This window comes from Bos mutus, chromosome X (assembly GCF_027580195.1).
Source record: "Bos mutus isolate GX-2022 chromosome X, NWIPB_WYAK_1.1, whole genome shotgun sequence".
In the NCBI taxonomy this organism is placed as follows: Eukaryota; Metazoa; Chordata; class Mammalia; order Artiodactyla; family Bovidae; genus Bos; species Bos mutus.
The window spans coordinates 72,750,091-72,772,645 of NC_091646.1; the positions used below are offsets into that span (position 1 = coordinate 72,750,091).

The 22,555-nt window shown below is 51.9% G+C and overlaps 1 protein-coding gene across 3 annotated transcripts in view; it reads right to left on the bottom strand.

The window, feature by feature from the left end:
* Positions 1-3,665: 3,665 nt before the first annotated feature.
* STARD8 (StAR related lipid transfer domain containing 8) overlaps positions 3,666-22,555 on the bottom strand; it is an 82,025-nt gene continuing 63,135 nt past the window's right edge. For 2 of the 3 annotated variants that reach the window (XM_070365404.1, XM_070365405.1), the window contains 13 exons: positions 17,815-17,886; positions 15,651-15,732; positions 14,599-14,662; positions 11,852-13,254; positions 10,987-11,160; positions 8,967-9,126; positions 8,319-8,517; positions 7,715-7,925; positions 7,329-7,443; positions 6,823-7,047; positions 5,608-5,825; positions 5,331-5,507; positions 3,666-5,183 (listed from right to left, as the gene is read on the bottom strand). In XM_070365404.1, the coding sequence (XP_070221505.1) occupies positions 5,066-5,183; positions 5,331-5,507; positions 5,608-5,825; positions 6,823-7,047; positions 7,329-7,443; positions 7,715-7,925; positions 8,319-8,517; positions 8,967-9,126; positions 10,987-11,160; positions 11,852-13,254; positions 14,599-14,662; positions 15,651-15,732; positions 17,815-17,886 (3,218 nt within the window). In that variant the 3' untranslated portion in view covers positions 3,666-5,065. The remainder of the gene's footprint in view (positions 5,184-5,330; positions 5,508-5,607; positions 5,826-6,822; positions 7,048-7,328; positions 7,444-7,714; positions 7,926-8,318; positions 8,518-8,966; positions 9,127-10,986; positions 11,161-11,851; positions 13,255-14,598; positions 14,663-15,650; positions 15,733-17,814; positions 17,887-22,555) is intronic. The other variant, XM_070365406.1, reaches the window with a different exon arrangement.

A 22,555-nucleotide genomic window follows, 5' to 3' on the forward strand; every position in this document is an offset into this window, starting at 1 on the left:
ACATCTCTCTGAAGCTTGTTTTAGTTATGTGCAGGGAAACCGGGGCCCCAAAAGATTAAATGATTTGTCCATAGCCCCACAGCTAAGAACTGGCAGAGACTTGAACCTGGGTCTACTGAGTCCAAGATAGTCCTACAAAAAGGAACTAAAGGAGCATGCCCAGGACATGGCTGGAGAACAGAAGTGAAGGGGGAAGAAACCTGGTGGACAGATCAAGGCTGCATTGTGGGGTCCTGAATGCCATAGTTTAGTAGTCAACTGGAGGGGGAAGGAAAGTGGAGGCACTGACAGTTTTTGAGTCAGAAAGACACTCGACTTTGGAAGATTAACCTAGTATGAGGTATAGGTGGAAAAGGCTGCAAGAGGAGAGACAGGAGGTAAGGACCTCTGCTGAATATCCATGTAGAAAGAAATGCACAGTGAACTGGGTTGTTGCAGACACTGGGGCAGGGGCTGAAAGGGGGACGGCTTGCAGCAAGACTCAACCAGATGTGGCTATTTCCTCATTAGGCCCACGTGATCTGGCCCTACATCTTTGACCCCATCTTCTCCCACTTTCCCCCACTCCCTGCACCCCAGCCACCCTGACTTGGGAATGTCAACTCTGTCTCCACCTTAAAGTCATGGTACTTGCTCTGTATTTCTTCTGCCCATAACTCTTTACCCTAAATCTTTGCATGGCCCATTCCTTCTCCTCGGGTCTTGGCTTCCATATCACCTGCTCAAAAAGGCCCTCTGTGACCACCCTATTGGAGTAAGTGCTCAGTCACTATTACCTCAGCAGGTTTTAATGCCTTCATCACCATTATCATAGCTGAAGTTAGCTTATCCACCTCCCTCCACCCATCCATCTACTAGAATGGGCACTAAAGGCAGGTGAGAATCTTATCAGTCTTGTTAACTGATGTATTCTCTGTGCTTCAGCAGAGTCTGGCAAAAAACTGACATTCCACAACTACATGTCAAATGGCAGAATGGATGAGAAGTTGAATGAATGTATGGATGGATGCATTGGTTGAGAAAGAAGGAGGGATCATGGCTGATGTGGGGATCTGAGCTGGGCAGCCAGGAAGAGACAGCACCACAAGTTGAGACAGAGCAGGAAGCAAGGAGCAGACTGTGTGTGGGAAGATGGTGAGTTTGGCTTGAGCCTGTTAAGTTTCATATGCAGGTGGGGCCTCCAGGTGGAAAGGTCCATTTATACAGTGGGAAATATTGGCCAGAGCCAAAAGAAGTGATGGAGCTGTCAGTCATGATGGTAGGGGCATCTGCACAGAGGTTTAAACTGAAACAATGGATGTCAGCGAGGTCCCTAATGAACAAGGTGAGACAGAGGGGACAGGATAAGAAAGGAAGGCATGGACGGATAAACAGGAAGATCAGCCCATGGGGCCAACTTCTTCAGGAGGAAGTAGGGTGAAAACCAATCAGTGGTTAGGACACAAAGAGATCACCAGGATATTTAGGGCCTGGTCAAGAGGTAGCTGTGTCCAGAATGGTGAAAGCCAAGGTTGTGGGGGTCTGAGAGTCAAAAGGGTAGGTGGGGCTTTGGTGCAAGTCAGGAAATGATATGCATATGTAGCCCAACCCCACCCAGCCAAACACCCAGGCCCAAGCCCTCCACAGAGGCTGATTGGCAGGGAGGAGGCAGGACAGGGGAGACTATGATTTATTCATGTCTGCCATGTCCTAGGCACTGTGTAGCCATATTCACAATCATTGGTTTATTTAAATATGACAACAACCTTAAAGACACAAACAATCATTAGCCTTGTCTTCTGTGAGAAAAACCAAATCAGAAAGGTTTCATGTGCCACTTAAAGTCACAGAACCCGGTGATGATAGATCTTGTCTGGGTTTGTCTACCATCTACCCTCAGCCACTCTGGCAACAGGGCACTGGAGACTAGAAAATAACAAATTGATGCTCGCAGATAGATTGTCCAGTTCCCATGTGGGATTCACCCACAGTCTGGTTTCATTGAAGTAGTGGATCTGGGGAACTATATGGGTTGGGAATTTGAAGATGAAAATTCTCTGGCAACAGGGCAAGGCCAACTCAAGGTGGATCAAGATATAAGACTGAGGGTTACAAATGGCCATGAGTGGTGCCTGCCATGTGTGGGAGCGGCCTGGGTGACCCTCATCATCATGACATCTACTCCCACGTCTATAAGCTATGGCAGTCCATTCACAGACTGCATGGCGGGCCAGGCAGAGAGGCAGGGATGGAGGAATGGAAGCCTCTGCTTTACGCAGGGGAATAACACTAAGGCCCGGAGAAGCTCCCCTGCTTGGTACTACCTCTCTCAGAAAGACAAACATGGAGGAGCCACACCAGGCAACTGGTCCAGGGCCTCAGAGTCCAGAGCTGAAAGACTAGAATTCTCTGGCCCTTCTAAGAGCCTCCTCTGTAACTCTTTTCTGTCTCCTAGTGGCCATCACCTGGGAGGTCAATTTCATGCCACCCATGAACAGCATGCTCAACCTCATTCTCTGTTACCATCACCATGGCCTCCTTCCATGACCAAGTGGGGCAGCACTGTGCCAGAAGGTCCCCTAGCTGCCTGCCTGGAAAAGTACTGGCTTGGGCTTCACACCAGTGTTGCCTAACACCAGAGCTGCTTGAGTGATTTCCTATCCTACCATCATACCTGGGTTGCCTTCATTGTTTTCCCAAAGTCAAGGGGCTAACAGGCCCTCTGCTCCACTCTCTTCCAGGTCTAGCCAAGACCCCCAGGCAGCAGCAGTGAGGAAAGGCCAATGACATGTATGTATGGCTGAACCCAGAAGAGATTGGAAGAAGGTGACAGAGAAAGGGACTTGAAAAGTACCCTGATCTGTTCAGGCAGGGTAGAGGTACAGACTGGGATGGGCCATGTTGAACATTTACCAAGTCAGACTTGTGACGAGGTGATCACTGGCCTGTTTGGCCCAAGAGGAAGCTGAGGTTCCGAGAGAGAGAGAGAGAGAGAGAGAGAGAGAGACACCGTGAGCAAGCGAGCAGGACTTGTTTTCTCCAGGCTGCTCAACAGTACTCAAAGGGTGCAAACAGACTGGTTGGAAAGCCTATACTCTCTCCAGCTGCCCCTCAGAGCTTGGGAATTTTATGGCTACAGCAATGTGACCAAAAAAGTGCTTCCTACAGGAAGTCAATATGAGGAGGCCTCTCTTTGCTGGTCACTGGAGCCAAATCAGGGGCTGCCCTGAGGCGCTGAGACATGTCTTGTGGGTAGAACAGGGTCCCCAAGCTTCCTGAGACTGGGTCATAACTCTTTATCCATCAGCTTGAGCTGTGCGCAACAGAGGAAGAAAGGACAGCACAGCCAAAGGCATCCCTCCATAGGGCTATCATTAGTATGCATAAGGTCATGCTTAGGAGCTGCTCAGATAGGGGACCTGGTCAAGTCAGGGAATAGGGTTTGTGGCTTCTACTGAAGCCCTACTTCTTGGAATCCTACCTCCCCCCAGCCCCAATAAACTCCCAAAGAGAAAGACTGAAGCCTTTCCCCATTTTTCCTGCGGCCTCCCCTGGTGTCCTGTGTTAATGTTCACAACATCTGAGCCTGAAGTTGAACTGAACTTGCATCGTAACTTGTCCCTTGTCCCTGGCCAATCACCTCCGCAAAGACAACCACACAGGTAGAGTGCATCTCTAGGAATGCTTTATTGTTGCACTGGGGGGTATCACATGGACTGTGCTCTCCACCTCCCCTGTCTCATCTTAAGTGCCCTGCCCCCCAAGGCTTGCTAGACCTCTGCCCCCACCCACAGATTATGGTACACTCATGATAGAATATGTGTGTGTGTATATATAGATAGATGTGACTGTATAATATATATATATTTATCTATATGTACATAACACAGTTTTAATATTGATACAATACTGACTGTACAGTATTTATAGGTACAAATAAAATAGATAGGTTTAAACATTACAACTGGTTGGCTGGAACCCATCCCACTACAGTTTATTCAGCCAAAAATAACAAAGCACCAGTTGGCGTTTGGCATTTGACTTTGCATGTGAACCAACATGACTGGTAGGTGGGATAGATCAGGTTTGGATCAAGTCCCAGTGGGCTGAGATGACACTAAGCCCTTCCATCTGACGGGCTGGCTGCTTGAACCAGGGGCCAGGTCTCTGCTGGAGGGAGGGGCTGTCATATCAGCCTGCTACCACAGGCAAGAAGAGCAGAAAAAGTGATACAAACACAGATAGTGTCTCCTCACCACCATCTGCTTTTATTCAGCCTGTGCGGTGTCTGTTTACTCACTAGACATGGCAGTGCATGGCCAACGGCTACATGGGACCCCAGGGAGTGGCAGATAAAGTATGGGGCCCAAGTCAGGGGAGACTGGCTCATTGGTCTCTTGAGATCTGATAAAGGAAGGTTCTCCCCACTCTCACATCCCAAGCTAACCCAAATCGTCATGTCACCTACTGGGACCCATCGTTGCCCCCTCCTTAAATCAGCCTCGTAAAAATCAGCATCTTATTTACACAAATCAAACAGCTCATGGTGGTTGGGGCTGTGCTGTGCTCTGCCCCTGTGCCTGTCCACTCCAGTTCAATTTCTCTGCAAAAGCCAGTTCAGGATCAGTGCTGGGCCCAAAGGCAAGACCAGAACCTCCTGTCCAACCTCAAAAGGACCCTAGCAGCAAACAGGATGACTTAACCTCTCGGAATAGCAGAGAGCTGGGAGCACACACTGCTCTCTGCCTCCTCAACCCACAGGCAGGAGAGCTGAGAAGACTTTAGACTGACTGGTCGCCCCATGGACCCAGAGGGCAGTAGCTGTCTTCCTGCTCTGAAAATGACTCCTTTCTCTCAGAAGGGCAGAACACAAGTTCAGGGGTGGAGGTGGAATGGAGAGCGGACACCGAAATTCTCTTTTCCTCCCTTGTACATATGGAGGAACTTCAGGAAGTAAAGGGGACTGCGTGGCCTTGCCTCTACCCTTAGGAGCAGCATCCATCTGGGAGCTCTCTGCTCTCATCCCCCCCTCACTGCCTTTGTGCCAGGGGGCCTGAGCAGTGGCACTCTGGGATCAGGCTGAGGCTCACAACTTTGTCTCAGGGCCAGCTGCCTGCAGGGTCGGGAAGGAATCCCGGATCTTTGCCACCTCCATGGCGCACAGGTGTCCGAAGACTTTGTTGTACCAGTCAGGAGAACGGCCCCTGAGGAGGTAGAAGCAGGAAGGCGTGAGTTGTGGGTTCTTCCTTTGAGCCCCTTCCAGGGACAAGGAAGATAGGACTTGCCTCCTAGGATCAGGGGCATGGGGCGGGGCAGGGGCAAGGGACACCAGGGCTGAGGGGGCTTTGTACCTGAGGTCAGCACGGCAGATGTGAGTGAGCCGGGAGCGGCCCAGGCCACAGGGTTCCATGAGGTACTGGGACGTGAGCATCAGAGCCCGCACCCCCGACTCCGGCACAGGCTGCTCAGGATCCAGGGACTGAGACACGAGGAGGCAACCCCCACGGGGCAGGTCAGAGCGCCACATCCTGTGGGGAAGGGATGCACACATTCAGCTTCCTGGCACTGGTTTCCTCCCCACCTCCCCAGTCCCCCAAGCACACAAGAGTGACAGCTCATGCCCCTCACCGGAGCACCACAAAGTCACGGCAGGGATGGGGTGCCATGCTGTCAGTGACATAGTGGTACAGCTCCACACCCGGCATCAGGGCTTCCAACACCTGGGCCCGCAGGAGATCCTCATCCCAGAGGGCCCTCTCCCGCAGGACACGGTGTAGCACCACGGCTGGAGGGGCTGCCACTTCTGTGGATGCCTTCCACACGCGCAGCGGGTGCCCGTCTGGTGCCTGTGAGCAACAAGAGGAGGGACAGGGGCGGCTGTCAGGCCTGGAGAACTCCCACTCCACCCCTGGGCAACGGCCTACCCTCACTCCAGCCCCCAACAAGGGAAGGCTGCAGGGCTACTCCGCTAACTCCAGCCAGATCCAGACAGACCAGCCCTGTGTTTCCTGTCCTCTTCCTCCTTTTCAGATTTCTGCTCCTCTGCCTGCTCAAGAGCACAAAAGATGACAGGACACATATTCTCCAAGGCCTACTAGGCTCTACCAAGCAATGGGCACAGTGCTTGGAATTTCTGGAACCAATGATGATGGTCATCCTCAATGAACTCCTCCACCTACCATGGCAAGTGGAGCACGTGCAAAGCAACAAAAGCTGCCACTCCTGGTGCCTTTTGCATGTGCCAGACCCTGTACAAGCCTCTTACCCTGATCCTGTGAGGGGGTTTTTACTATGACCATGGCAAACCTCGGACTTGTGGCCTTACTTATAATCAGAATTGGAGAAGGAACATGGCTCATGTCAAGAAGGACAGAGAGAAGTTACCTCCAGCCTGGGGCATGACTGGAGCCTTTGAACAGAGGAGGGGGCATATCAAGTTGGGGCTGGAAATGGCTGGGGAAATATAATGCTTGGGGCAGGTCTGTCCTGGCAGAAGAACAGCAGCGGTAAGAAGCACAAAGGTGGAAATGTAAGGAGCTCAGCATGACTGCGGTGCAGGGAGGGATGGGAGTGAGGCTCTAAAAGTAGTGACCTTTTAGTCAGTGCGGCCTTCTGGAAGGAGCCTTCGGGAAGGTAATGCCAGCAGGTGCTCCCCAAGACAGAGCCCTGGTCTCGCTTGCTTCTCACTTCCTTATGGTGCTTGCTCTGCTGCCTGCCATTCTCCATTCTCCATGCAGAAGCACAGTGAGAGGCGGGGCAGCTCCTTCCTTGGGGATCCTTGCACACAGCCTGTGCTCTGCCCCCTCTTGGTCCCATGGCCAGCCTGGGCAGCAAGGTCCTCACCTTCTTGCAAGCCAGCTCCGTGTGCTGGGGCCCCGGCATGCTCATCCAGCCCTTGAAGCGCTCAGCAGCATTGTGCAGCAGCTCCTGGATGCTCTCTTCCATATAGAGGCTCAGGCTTACACCAGCAGCCCGGGCCTGCCGCAGTTCAGCCAGGGCTGGGCCTGGAGGGCTGAGTTCGGCCGCACTGTAGGAGCCACACAGTTGCAGCACCATGTCTTGGGGCACCTGGGAGGGCATACACAGACTGGGTTGGGGGCCAGGGGGAGTGGCAGAAGGTCAGGAACCTCCGGTCCTAGAGCCTATGGGGTCTGCCAGGTTCATTTTAAGGGAGCAGAGCTCTGGATGCTGCAGGGTGGTAGATGAAAAACTACAGGGGAAGAGCTGAAAGTAGGAGATTGAGGCATATGTGGTCAAGATCGGCCCTATCCCTGATTTAGGCTGCAAAGGTCAGGTATGTTGGTTCTACTGGGTCTGGGAAGTAGGCAACATGGCCTAGAGTGACTCACCTGGAAAAGTTTCTTGCAGTCACTGATCATGTGTGATAAGCCCTGGGTGGCAGCCATGTTCTCACTTAAGTCCCTAGGGCCTGGCCGGCCAACTAGGCTGCGTTTGCTCTTGATCCTGGAGGGAAGGGCCAGGAAGAGAGGGCCAGGAAGAGAAGATGGCATAAGGGCACAAGACAAGCTCCCCAGAAGCCTGCTTGCCAGTCCTGAACACAAAACAATCTGTTGCCCTTTCCAAGCCCCTGCTTCACAGCGTCCAACCAGCCCCAGGCCCCTGAAGAGTCAGACTGACCCCTTGTGGTGATGCCTGGGAACTGCCGTGCCAGCCAACCAGGGCCAAAAAGCCAATGAGCCCCAAACCCTCCCTGCCATGCCCTGCCCTGTTTCACCTGGGTGAGGGGTTATCCTTCTTGGAGACGTTGAGGTGGAAAATAGAAGGTGCCAGGCACACTGCCAAGTTACCGGCTGTCATCTGGTTCTCCTCAGCAGAGGCAATGTCACTTAGGAAATAGAGCAGGGTCTGTAGTACCTCTCGGTTCTCATCGGGGAGCAGCAAGGTGGCGGCTTGTGTGGCTGCCAACCACTGATCCTTGGGGAGGACTGTGAGGAAGGCATGACAGAAGGGTTTCCTTATTCCCCAAGAGCCTCTGCATTCCAGGAATGCAGAAGGCACAGCAATCCCAATGTGAAATTGGTGAGGGGGAAGGTGGACTCTGGGGGGGTCTCTGGGTGCTAGATCAAGCCTGGCTCTAATGTGAAGTGTACCCTCGTGGAAGTCCCTGCCTTTCTTCAGGGCCTCAGTCTATCCTTCCATATAATGGGTTTGGGGAATACAATGTGGTCTTTAACAACCTTACAACTCGGCATAGAAAATCTTTCACTGAGCTCATGGGCATGGCTATACTTGCCTGCACAAGGTTTATCTTCCACAAACCCTAGGATTCAGGAAGGCTGAGAATCTGGCAAGTTACCGGGGATAGGTGGGTGACTCACGCTGGTAGATCTGCAGGAAAGTGGTAGTAAGCTTGCTGGTGAAGATGGGCTCGGGCAGGTCCCGGAAATACTGCTTCAGTAAGTCAGCCACATCATAGGCTGACTGACCCTCATAGCAGACGTTGTCAGGGGAGGTCTCATTCATTTGACGCAGGGTCTGGATCCTGGACTTCACCCCAGACTTGCGGAAGATGCCCACCTGGCCCATGGGGGGGAGGGAAGGAGACTGTGAGGCCAGCCATAGACTAGGTATCAGGAGTGTAGGGCACCCCGGAGACCCCCAAGCCTGGCAAGCTTCCTGCTAGGCAGGGTAGGAGAGAAGTGGAAAAACCAAAAAGATGAGTTTTTATAGCTTTGGGTCCAAGGAAAGAGATGGCCTTAAGGGAGATGAGTAGGAAAACAAGGTCCTAGGCTAAGGCAGGCTCCTGGTAGATGGGGGCTACTGCACTTGGGCAAGAAAAAGCTGGCACAGAGCCAGGTGAAAGGGAGCTTGGGTCCATCCTTCTTTGGCCTTCATGAATATAGGAAAAGTCTCCGTTGGGCCAGCCCGACCCAGGAGGAAGGCCAGAGTGGCTTCCCTCCCCGATCCCTCAGCCTTGGACTTCTTTCCCATTGCCATCTCTCCTCATGCTCCCTGGAAGGCCTCACCTGGTCCAGGCACTGGCTACGCAGGTAGCGCATGGCTTGCTGAATGCTCTGGGGCAGTGGCTGGCCTGTGCGCTGCACATGAATGAGGGGTGGCACCCCAAATACCTGCTGGCCCCGGTAGTTTGGTGTCTTGTTCCTCTTCATGAACTTGGGGACTGACCTATTCAAGGGAGAGATAAAAGATCAGGAATGGGGACAGGGTAGGCCCAGACACAGCTTGGAGACTGTCTCTAGTCTTGGGAACTCAGGTCCAGCTGCCCAGAGTCAACATTCATTGAGCATCCACTCTAGGCCAAGTCCTAGGGAGTCCCAGAGGAACACAGGGAGCTCTCAGTCTGGTCAAGGAGATGACTGCATTGATAGGCAGTGACAATACACATGGCCAGAAGTGAGCCAAGAACTTAAGGAAGACCCACAAGGGAGGGTAACTATACCTAGCAGGTCAGGGAAGGCTTCAGAGGGAAGGTAGAAATTCAGCCAGCTCTTGAGGGATAGGTAGGCATTGTCCCACAGGAGAAATGGGGAAAAAAGACATTCCAGGCAGACAGAAGAGCATGGTCAAAGGTAAAGAGGCAGGAACCAAATTCTACATTCAGAGAAGGGTGACTGGTCTGCTGGCCTGAATGGTGGTGTTGTTTGGGCATGGTAGAATAAAGACCCTGACAGATGAGGCAGGGTTGAAATGTGAAAGGATCATGATGGGAAGGAAGCCGGATCTTATTCTTTGACACAGGAGGGTTTTATCAGGAAAATGATCACCAAAGCTGCATTTCAGGACAATCTCCTTAGTGGCAGCATGGAAATTGAGATAGAAGAGGTATAGCTGGGGGGCCTGGGGTCCCCCTTCACCCCCTCCTCATCCATGGCACACACTCATGTAAATCCCATGTGCATCTCCCACAGACATACATAAGGCACCCGGAATGGCTCACAAGCACATGAAAAGATGCTCAACATCACTCATTATCAGAGAAGTGCAAATCAAAACCACAATGAGGTACCATTTCACGCCAGTCAGAATGGCTGCAATCCAAAAGTCTACAAGCAATAAATGCTGGAGAGGGTGTGGAGAAAAGGGAACTCTCTTACACTGTTGGTGGGAATACAAACTAGTACAGCCACTATGGAGAACAGTGTGGAGATTCCTTAAAAAACTGGAAATAGAACTGCCTTATGATCCAGCAATCACACTGCTGGACATACACACCGAGGAAACCAGAAGGGAAAGAGACACGTGTACCCCAGTGTTCATTGCAGCACTGTTTATAATAGCCAGGATATGGAAGCAACCTAGATGTCCATCAGCAGACGAATGGATAAGAAAGCTGTGGTACATATACACAATGGAGTATTACTCAGCCATTAAAAAGAATACATTTGAATCAGTTCTAATGAGGTGGATGAAACTGCAGAGTGAAGTAAGCCAGAAAGAAAAACACCAATACAGTATACTAACGCATATATATGGAATTTAGAAAGATGGCAATGATAACCCTGTATATGAGACAGCAAAAGAGACACAGATGTATAGAACAGTCTTTTGGACTCTGTGGGAGAGGGCGAGGGTGGGATGATATGGGAGAATGGCATTGAAATACGTAAATTACCACATGTGAAACGAATCGCCAGTCCAGGTTCGACACATGATATAGGGTGCTCAGGGCTGGTGCACTGGGATGACCCAGAGGGATGGGATGGGGAGGGACATGGGAGGGGGGTTCAGGATGGGGAACACATGTACACCCATGGTGGATTCATGTCAATGTATGGCAAAACCAATACAATATTGTAAAGTAAATAAATAAATAAAACTGAGATTAAAAAAAAAGAAAATAAGGCACCTGGAGTCATGCTGGCCTCTCCAGTTCCCCAGCACATCCCACCAGTCCACTGACATAAGGGCTCCGCCTGCCTGACCCACTTTCTGAGGATGACCCTCCCAGGACCCTGGAGTGGGGCAGGGAGGGATCTAAGACCTGGATAAGCAGCTCAGTGCCCACTCTGGCCCAGGAGGACTCACCAGACCCAGCCCTGTTTGTGGGGGATGGTGTACTTCTCCATGAAAGTGGTGAGCCGCAGCAGTGAGCCCTTGTGCAGGAGGTGTATCTGGCTGGCAAACTGCCGGTTGATCTCCAATGACTCTGAGTTGAGGCTGGGCCGGTGAGAGTTCTGAAAGCTGTGCCAACGGAGCTTCCTAGTGAGAGGCGAGGGGGTAGAGAAGGCTGGAGGAGCAGGTTTCAGCAAACCTTAGGAAAAGTTGTGTTCTTCTGGTCCTTTTCCTCCCCCCGCCAAAGAAAATATATACAAAGAGATGGGACCACTGTCAGCACTGCTGCGGGGCTCCAGGGTGGAGGAAGCTTAGTCTTGATTTCCAGGGCTGCCCAGAGGCCAAGATGTTGTCAGGGAGGGTGGTACAGAGATCGGGCCCATCTAGTGCCAGCAAGCAGTATGAGCCCCTCTTCCATTCAAGACTGCAGGGGAGGGGCTTCTCTGAAAAACCCAGAATAGTGAAGCTGGGGATCAGAGACCATCTCCTGCAATGCCCTTGATTTACACATGGGCTACCTAAAACCCAAAAGGAGCTACAGTTTGCACAGGCCGTAGCAGAGGCAGGTCCTAAAGCTTACATTCTAGATTCCCGAGTCCCGTACTTTCTTTTTCTCTTCTGGGACTGGCTGCAGCCAGGCAATCACTCAGCCCCTAAGAACTTTCCCCTGTGCCTTGTGACTAAAAAACTGGAAGTGGGAAAGGGGGACATGGAGGGCGGATAAGGAAGGGAGGGGAGAAAAGGGGTAAGGGAAGAGATGAGAGGAGGGGGAGGGAAAGGGAGAAGGGAGAAAGAGAGACAACAGAATCCTTGCCCCACCCTTACCCTGAACTCCCACCTGCAGGGTCTGGTAAGTGAGGCCCCGACACCTGAATCTCGTCGCTCACGGGATACTGATGTCTGGAGTCCAGTTGGGGACCCTGTAGCCTCAGCCTCGTTCATGGAGTTCCTGCTACTATCCAGCTCACTGGAGGAGGCCACAGTGTCGGAAACGTGTCCTTCTTCCACAGACAGGCTGGAGGAAGAGGTTGGTTCTCCCACTGAATGTGTCTCCTCCTCATGATCCTGGGCAAAGCCTGGGGCCCCAGTCTCTGACTGTGCCAGGAACTTAGCCTTGGCAGGGGTCTGAGGCTGAGCCAGGACTCCAAGTTGCACATCCACCTGGCCCAGGGCTAGGGACTCCCTGAGGGCTGGAGCCTCTCCCTGGGTCCGAGCCTCACCGGTCTGGCCTTCCACTCCATCGGTGGCTATTTCTACTGTTGAAGTGGCCTCCTCCTCTACTTCCTCCTCCTCCTCTTCTTCCTTATCTCCAGGCCCCAGGTCTGGGCACATGGCCTGAGACCAGAGCTCTACCCGCTGCTGCAACCCCCACACGTGCTGGAGGATGTCATCCAGGTGAGTGTAGCTGTCCCCACCTTCCTCCTCCTCCTCTTCAGCCTCGGCCCCAGCCAGTACAGGCTCAGCTGGATACAGCTCTGGCATGTTGTCATAGATGCTGGTGTGGCTACCTGTGGAGCCACAGGAGCCCCGGCGCCCTTCATGGCCCCAGTGCCTACCCGGCTGCCAATCTGCCAGGCGGTGTCCATCCTCTGGGCACAGGCTCTCAATGGACAAGGAACGAGGGAATGTGCCTGGTTTGTGGTCTCTGGGCACATGCACCAGGCAATCACCCTGGTGTGCCCGCGGAGGAGGCTGGAACATGGCCACAGGCCAGGCCTCCCAGGCCCTCTGAGTCTCAGCGCCACTGCCACTGGCTGATGTGGCCGCCTGGTTCTTGGCCCGATAGAGGAAGCCATGGCGACTTCGGAAAGAGAAGGCTTTGGCAACCTTTTCTGAGGTGACTGAGCTGTGCTCCAGATCTGCTTGCCGGCCTCCACCCTTTTCCTTCCGTCTGAGAGACTCAAGGTGCTTGAGGAAGCTCTGGGAACGGTGCTTCTTGGTTTTGTCCCGGGGGCCCTCCTGGCCCCGAGTGGGGCTGAAGAAGGGCCAGTGACTTGGGCTGGAAGAATGGCCTAGCAAGGGCAGATCCGCTGGCTCAGGTGGTAGGCTCACAGTGATGGCAGGCAGGGAGGTGGCACTAAGCTCAGTGAGGACGCCCTCACAGCTAGAGGTCACTGGCAGGTCAGGGCTTGCTGGGGCCAACAAGTCAGAGGAACCCATGCGAGACCACTGCTTATTTTCTCGCTCAAAGGTCCAGTGGTTGCTGATGGTACAGTGCTCTTCCTCCTCTGAGTCTTCATTCTGAGAAGAGCATCACAGGGTAGGGTCACGGGTAGCCAGTCCACAAGCCCTTTCTTGGGCTCCACTCTCTGCCTCCAAACTCTTTGGGGACTTGGGGGCAAAGGGCCCTGCTCTCTGACTGAGAACACATCCTCAGAGTAGGAGGCACTCCTCGGCACTCTGGGAGTGCCGGAAGAAGCCAGGAGTCATGGAGAAAGCCTGGATGGAGGGTAGTGGTCATCTGGTCAATGAAATCCCTACCCATTTTTACAGACAGGGAAACCTAAACAAATGAGAAGCTGCTTGCCCAAGGTCATGGCAACCCACTTCAGTATTCTTGCCGGGAGAATTCCATGGACAGAGGAGCCTGAAGGGCTATAGTCCATGGGGTTCCAAAGAGTCAGACGTGACTGAGGGACTAACAATTTCACTTTCAAGTGAATGACACAGCAGGGCTGGAATCCAAGCATCCCTGACATCCTGTCCTCAGCAGCCTCCCAGCGAGTCTTGAGGCTATAGTCTTAGATAAGAATCCCAGAATGCCAGAGCTAGAAAGGATATTTTACATTTTCTAGTTTTCTACTTTGCAAAGTGGGGACGCTGAGGAACAGAGAGGGGAAGAACTTTGTCCAAAGTCACTGAAAAGTCAGTGCAGAGCTGGGGCTAGGAGCCCAGGCTCTCCTGTTTCCCTGGCGACTTGTTTACGGCAGGCCTCTGGTGGAAAAAGCTCCAGAGAAAAACCCATAAAGCCTGACCCCAGGGAAGGGTAGGTTCATTTCCCCACCTTCCAGGGCTACATGCAGACTCAGAGCCATCTTAGTTCCTACAATCCCAGACTAGCAGAGTCAGAAAGGTTTTTGGAGGGTATTAATGCTGCTCTCAATTCATTGTAGAGCTGGAGAAAATGAGGCTTAGTGTAAGACTTCGTGAAGTGAGATTGGACATCCTGACTTCTAAGATCTTCTAAGATCATATAGGCCATGATTTTCCATCACATTATTCTGTCTCTGCCCCCAGTGAAGGAATTTTTGCCATCACAGAGAAGGCATGTAGGCAGATGGACTTCCCTGAGGGATGTCCATCACTAGGTCAAGTTATTAGAAAATCCAGGAGGGAGTGGTGGGCTGATAAGGCTGAGTGATGCTATGAGTCAGGGTACTTTTTCTCATACCCCAACTTTGAGACCAGGCTAGCCGAAACCCAGCAGCCTCATAAACGTACATCCTACTCCCAGGCTGGAGCAAGGCACCACCCTGGACAGCCCAGCCTCCTAGGACACTGGACTAGTTTCATAAGTTGTTCGTGTTCGTCCTGGGTTCGCCATGGTGCCACAAGACCACAGACCCTATCCTTGCCCTAACTCACCTGCTTGCATTGAAAATGAACCTCCAGTTTCATCGAGGCACAACTGTTCAAGGTCATCAGCCTCCTGCAAGTAACACAAAGCAGGGTTCACCCAAGGGTCACAAGCCACCGAGCCTGCAGGGACTAGCCTAGGACACTAGGAAGATGCCGTCCACTGCTTCACATGCTCAAGACATCAAAACATCTCCCAAGTCCCTGTGTTCATGAAGGTTTCAGTGCTAGACATGATGCTGTAGAAATTATGGGCTCTTGTCCTCTAGGAACTTACAGATGTGAGACAAAAAATAAAAACAGCCACTACAGAGATGGGACACATTCAAGAACAGAGCAGACAGAAGGCATAGAGGGCACACAGAGGGTGGGACGAGCAACTTCCCTGAAGGCAGGGGGGGTGCAGTCAAAGAGAAGTCTTGCTGGAGAACAGAAATGGGATTTGGATCGACAGAGAGACAGAGACTCCTATCCCAGTCTTCAACCAAAGCCTGTGACAAGGTAGAGAGGGAAATGGTCAATAAACAGACCAGTGCATGTGTGAGGGGTAGACTGAGGCTGATAAGGTTGGGCAGAGCCATGTTGCAAAAGGCCTCAGGTGTCATGCTAAAAAAGCTTTAGACTTCTTTCTGCAGACGGCGACATATTTCAAGCAGAGGAGCACTCACTGGGAAGCTGACTCTGATGGCTCTTGTGGAGTTGTATCAGAGCAAGGATGGGAATGCAGAGATGGAAGATAGGAAGGCCAGTTAGAAGGATGGATCCAAGAAGTCGTGGTTTGGCCTCAAAAAGTAGAGGGGGACAAATTAGAGGAATGTTTGGAGGCTCTAACTGAAGGGAAATAAAAGGCCAAAGACCTTGGCTTTCTAGTGCCTGGGGGTGGGCAGTGAGGATATCACAGGCACAGAGACAGAGTGAAGAGTGAAGAGCATGAGAGCAGCAGATAAGCTTTGTTAATAGGCAGGTTACTCTGTCAGGGGGGCAAGGATGGCTTTTTTTTCCCACGAGGAAGCCCCAAGCCAGGCCCATGACCTCCCAGGCCTAGCCCTTAGCCCCCCTACCTGCACAGGGCCCCCAAAGAGTCCTCGTCCAAAAAACTGTGGTCCTTCTTCACAGAGCCAATATCCACAGGAAACAAACCTTCTGTATGGCAGAGAAAAGCAGAGATGAGTCTAGAGCAGCAGGTTAGAAACTCAGTGCCAGGGACCCTGCAGTGAGAAGAAGGGGGAGCAGGCAGCAGGGAGCCAGGCAGGCGAGAGCTGAGGAGGAGGAGAAAGGCTGCAGTGAAGGAGGGACCCAGGGAGCTCACGGTTGGCCACAGGGGGAAGATCAAGGAGAAGACAGAAAAGTCAAGCTGGACAAGAGGACCCATCAGTCAGTGAGGCAGGTTCATGCGGGAGGCTGCTCAAGACGGGGAACCTCCTCTCTGGCCCAAGGTGAACCAGGGGGACCAGGAAAAGAACAAGGACACTGTGCAGTCAAACAATAGCTCCCTTTCCCTTCTGCTCAGAGCAAGAGCACCTGCTCCCTGGGGTTTGAGAAGGGAAAGGGGGAGAGGAAGGAGCGGAGGAAGAGGAGAGAATACCTGCAAAATCTCACACCTCTCTGCCTACTGGTAAAACAAGCCCATGAACTCATTTACTAATGTTAATTGAGCACCAACTTTCTGCTAGACACTGGGGACACAACAGCGAATGAGACAAAAATGATCCAAGCTTTCATGGAGTTTGCGCTCTCACAGGGGCAACAGATGGTGAACAGTATGCGAGAGAAACAAAGTATGCTGTTACAAATGCTAGCAAAGACATGAGCCAGGGTGACAGGGTAAAGAGAGGCCTTACTAAGGCTGAGCCCTGAAGAGCAAGAAGGGGTCAACTGGGCCAGGAGTCTGGGAGAAAGTCTCCAGCAGGACCAAAACTAAGGCTCCAAGGAGGGCGAGAGTCTGGTGTGAGCAGGTGGTAGGAAGAAGCCCAGAGAGTAGTGAGCAAAGTGGAGAGAAGCACGTGGAAGCTGGGCGATGCAGTTTTGTCGGCTAGAACAAAGCGTTGCCGCTCACTTCATTTTGGGTGTGCCATGAAGCCCACGGAGGAGTGAGTGACAGAGTGGAGTGGGGTATACTGTGGTCAGGCCTGCACTCCCTGGGTCACTCTAGCTGCTGAACATCAGAGTAGAGGACGGAGTGTAGAAAGGAGGCTGTAGCACTAGGCTGGGCGAACAGATCACACTAATGTGACAGTTAAGGCGATATGAAGTGGATAGATTCAAGATATAGTCTGGAGGGAGCAGGGTCTTGCTGAAGGGTTAGATACAGGCACAAAGGAAAAGAGAACCAGAGGATGATGTCGGGATGTGGGGCTTAGGTGGTGGTGGCGCCATCAGGTGGTAACATCTTAGACGGCTGTCAGACAGCTGAGCAAAGATACTGAACTGAGAGTTGAAGCGATGAATCTGGAGTTTGGGCCTAAGGGCTGGACAGAGAGACATTGGGGAGTCATCAGAATATACATGGTGCTCAGAAAAGGATCTCCTCAGAGATAAATGTCCACAGAGAAGAAGGGCTAGGACAGAGCCCTGGGACACTCTAACAATGAGAACAGTTAGAGGAAGCTGAGCCGGTGAAGGAGACTGAGAGTGGCTGCCAGAAAGCCGGGAGAAGAGGGTAGTCCAGGAGCTGGAATGGCCAACTGCACTGAATGCTACTGCGAGATTAAGTCAGGTCTGAGAAGTGACCGCTGAATTTGACCACATGTAGGTCCCTGGTGAACTTGACAAGGACTGTTTTGTTAGTGAGGTGGGGATGAAGCCAAGATACAAGTGGGGATGTGGGAAGAATGGAAACAGCAAGTATGAACAACTCTAGAGAAAAACAGAAAAATGAAGGAAAGCAGAGAAATAAGGCCGTTGAGAGGGGAGGTGAAAGCAGGGCTACCCGAGTGCACCCTCCATGTTACGTCTACATAAATACCTTCCCTGGGAGCTGTGCAGAGCAGCAGCCCTGCCTGAGACAAGGTGCTTTAACATATGGGAGACCCCAGAACTTGTGAGAGCTGATGAGAAGGCAGGAGAAAAGACAGGACAGAGGTTGTAACGATGGGAGCAGGCCAGGATAAACAGCTTCTTGTGTGGTGGGAGAAAAAAAATCTTACGGGCCCCATGTTCCAACTGAAAAATGGAGGGATAAGGCAACTCTGGGGTGGGGCAGGGGGAACCACTGAGTGACCTTACCTTCAAAAAGCTGAGCATACTTAGGGAAGCCTGTTGCTCGGAGCCACCTGCATGCTTTTTTGGCCTCAGCTTCTAAAACAGATGAGAGGAAGAGAGACAGGCAGAGGAAGAAGGTTAGCAGGTGCTGGCGGCAAGCCACCCTGGATATGCACACTTGAACCTCCAGCAGGGAAGCACCTATAGCTCTGGTGACCTGGAAATGACAAGAGAAGCACAAAGGAGCTATCGCATTCCCTCCATGTCACAGCTAGGATTTCCTTTCTGCTCCCCAAACCCTACTCCCTGGATGTGGTGGGACACCTCTCTCACACCGTATTCTCTGCCCAAGAACAGGACCACCACCAGCAACAACTCTAAGGAACATCTGGGGTCCAGGAATACTGCCAGGGGAAGAAACCACCACTGTGTCTTCATCCACTCCTTCCCCCACCACCGGGGGTCACCCCCTTCCACAGCCCAGGTCCAGCTAGGGATACAAAATGTTCAACAGCGTTATTCTGTTTTCCATCATCATACCTAGTATTCCCCAGCATTCTGATAACAAATCTCATTTAACAGACACCATAAGCTGTGCGGATTTTAATATGCTTATTTTACACATATCCAAATAGGTTCAGAAAGGAAGGGCTCATCTGTAAGTCTCACACCATAAGGCAGTAGTGCAGAGGCCAGAGTTCAAGCTCAGTGTGATCCCCGCTCAAGGTTCTGACCCCTTCTAACAAAGCAGCTCTTCTCCCCCATCACCAAGGTCCAGGTGAGGATGCCTCCATCCCCATGGGGCTTCCCCGGACTGCTCCAGCCCTCCCCCATGGCTTGGCCTCTTTGTGGCACAACCCAATGCTGACTGTCCAGCTGACAGTGCTGGCTTATGGGAGTCTTGGAGGGCAATGGCTGGGTTAGCCTCCCAACTCTGCCCTGGGAGTGCCTGGCACAGGGTAAGGTACCCCTGATAGCCTCAGTGGAGACTTGCAGGTGGACTAAAGCCACAGTGGAGGCGCTCCTGGCCATGGCAGGCTGAATATCTGCAGCAGAACCCTGGGACTGCCCAATTCCCCACCCATGGTGCCAGGGAGCAGTGGGGCTGGGGCCATGGGAGCTGTCATTGATGTTGGGGCCACAGAGAGGCTGCCGCCTCTGCAGAGCTGCTCTGCCCATGGATTCCTGCCCCCACATTTCTTCCACTTCCTTACAGACTATAACCAGGAGCCTCCAAGGAGACTGGTGGGGATTTTCCAAGACAGGAAGAGCTCTCTCCCCAGTGGTCTCCCACAGGGAAATCCAAGATGAGATTCTGGCAGCCAGGAATCATAAGTAAAGGACACAAATGTATTTCAGAGATCCTAGGTGGGTAGACAAGGGAAGGAAGAATGTGGGAAGGTGGAAGTTGGTCGGAAAAAGATAGCCTGACCAAGGGTCACTAATGAGGAGTTGTTGCAGAGAAGAAAAGGCTCTGAAGCCTCTGGAGCCCCTAAGGGCTTAATGGGCCAAGGGCAGGGGTGGGAATGAACACTCTGCATTTCTGAGAGCGTGTGCATTGGTTGCTGCTGTCCCAGTATCTGTCTCTGCAAGTAACTGTAGCCAAGTTTGCTCATGTCCGTGATCCACATAGATCAGTGTGGGACCATGCACCCGGATACACTCCCCCTCAGCCACCTCAGTCTGTACCCACACCTGCATCTGTGTGCACACGTGTTTTACGTCACTATAACCTTCTAACCTATGACAGAGATTTAGGAATCATGAGGACCTCTGAGAGGTACTGGAAAGTGTTTGCTCCCACAGAGCCCAGCTAGCAGTACCTCAGCCCCTCTGGCAGGGGGCAATGCTAGACCAGAAAAGGATCTGGATCTCTAGGTCAGTGGTGATCCGGGGACATAGTGAGAACAGCCCTAAGGAACTTCACTCCAGCCCAGGCCGCATTTGACGGACATGGTTTTGCTGGTAGGACAGCTGAGCCAGCTGCCACAGCCACTTCCCTGTCTTTTGCTCCTACCAGCCCCCCGGGAAAAGGCCACCCGAGGCAGGGGGACCACCCTTCAGGATCAGGTCTGCATGTCAGGAACACATGTAGCCTGAAGACCACTGTAGCCTCTGGTCACTCATGGCTTAGAGGCAGAACAAGGAGGAGGCAGCAGAGGGAGACACATCCGGATGCCCTTCCTGAGCCTGGAGGAGATGGAAGACGGCAGAAATGAAGTCCTGATCTTACACATCTGCACATTTCACCTGAGTCACAAGGGGCCGTGGGAGAGGGGAAGGCTGCCCACTACCCTAGTGCTTGGCAGTAGCCCTGGCCAGGGTTGGTGGGAAGGGAACCAGCTCACTCAGGTGGGTGCCAAGGCTTTTCATTCATACATAGAGCCCTCTGTGCTGTGCTGTGCTTAGTCGTTCAGTCTCATCCGACTCTTTGCGATCCCATGGACTGTAGCCCGCCAGGCTCCTCTGTACATGGGGATTCTCCAGGCAAGAATACTAGAGTGGGTTGCTATCCTCCTGGCGATCTTCCCAACCCTGGGATCGAACCCAGGTCTCCCACATTGGGAGCCCAAGAATTGGGAAGCCCAAGAATACTGGAGTGGGTAGCCTAGCCCTTTTCCAGAAGATCTTCCTGACCCAGGAAACGAACCATGGTCTCCTGCATTGCAGGCAGATTCTTTACCAGCTGAGCTACCAGGGAAGCCCTTAGAGCCCTCTAGCTTCCTGCTATTCAAAGTGTGATCATTAGACTAGCGGCATCGGCTTCACCTTGGAACTTGTTAGAAAGGCAGAATCCCAGACTTTCTGAAACAGAATCTACATTTAAGTAAGTCCTTGAGTGATCTGCATGCACATTAGAGTTTGGGAAGCACTGGCACAAATCAGCTAGCTCAGGGATTTTCACCCGTGGACGCACATTAGAATCAACTAGGAAGCTTTGTAAAACTACCAATCCCTGGGAGCCCCACCCCCAGAGGCCGATTTAATTGATCTGTGGTAAGACTCTCCAAATCAGTATTTTTTAAAAGCTACAGTATAGACATACTGGAAATGGCCCAAGGGACTTTACCAAATCACACAGAATTAAGTGTCACAACTGAAATTACTACCATCTTTTAATTCCATGTCCTGTGCTCTTTCCATTGTATTATGGCACTTGCCTTCAGATGCCACATAAACAAAAGGCTTAGATTCAAAGGAACCAACTCCAGGTCCCCAAACTTTTTTCTGCCCTTCTGATCTAGTGGAGTGACAAGTCTGAGTTCAAATCCTGGTCAGTCACTTGCTCTCTGACTAAGCAGTCTGACTAGCTAATTCTCTAACTTTGGGCAAGTTGTTTAACCTCTCTCTGACTCAGTATTCTTTTCTGTAAAATGACAAAAATAGAATCCACCTCTAATAGCTACTGAGAACATTAAATAAAATACCAGGGATAAAAAGCACTGGCACATTGTACCGAGCATTCAGCAGAGAGTTACTACCCAACACTGACAGGAGGGTCCCAAGGAAAAAGAGAAAATGGGAGAAAAAGACCCAACTAGTATTCTTTTCTGGGCCTGGATAATGGCTGCATCTATACCTCTGTCAGAATTGGAACTAGATGGCTCAAGGAAGTGAGAGTAGGAGGCAGAATTATCAAAGAGGCCACAATAATTCCAAAAGACAAAGCAGCCAAGGGGTTAGAAGCAGGGTCTGAATGAATCCTCAACAGCACCTCCTGGCAGGAATCTAAAGAATGTAATGGCTTATTACCTGCCAGGATGTCAGGGACATTGGCTCCTGACAATAGACCACCTCACAGAGGCTTGAGAGGCCCTGAGGCTCCCTCCCAGATGGAGTGGTCAGGGGCTTTTGTCTTAGTGATTAAGGGCTGAGCTAAGGTGCTTTGCTTTGTCCTTCCCACCAATCCTAGCCTGGCCAGGCTGGGGCCAGGAGTGACCACCCATCCCCAGTAGTCAGTCAGTGTCCCTGGGGCTGGGGCTCAGGGAGCCCAGACCAACGATTGCCTTATGTGCCTGGCAGGAAGAGTGACACTGGGCAGGCTGAGACGAGTGATGGAGGAATGTCTGTGGCCCCTGGTCCTGCCTGTGTCCAGATGTGCGAATTCCAACAGTTTTAACTACTATGTTCTGCAGGCCATTTTGCTGGCCAAGACTAGGGTAATATGCCAGGACAGGTCAGGGACTGCATCCAGCTGGCACAAGCTGTATTCCACTAAGATTTAAGCCGAGATTCCCTGGGGAGGGGCCCAGCCGATCCCCTCAAGGGTTGGGGGAGAGGACATACTAGAATGCTCCAGAGTCAATCATGCCTCAGTCTCCCAAAGGGAATGACAAAGAAGAACTAGCTGAGCAGCAGTGTACTGTCTCAGGGGTAAATGACAGTATCTACACCTACACTTCCACAGGCCACATCCAGGGATCCTCTTAGCACTGCACATTTTTCTATACAGAGGAGGATACAATGAAGAGAAAAGCAGGGCTTCTGTTTTAGAGAAACTACATGAACAAGGGAAGAGTTTATGGACTCAGGAAAAAGGCAGCACTATTTCCCACTGAGGAAATACAATAACACCCAAAGATGATACCTGAGTTGGAGAAAAAGCTTTGTCCAATCAAGCTGACTCTCCCACTTGCTGCCTAAATCATCATATGCAACTTGCTTTACTCTCTAAGCTTTGGTTTCCAAATCTACAATTTGGGGACTAACAACTTTACTGCCTACCTCTGAGGTTACTGTGTGCATCTGGCTGGGTTCTGTCTGA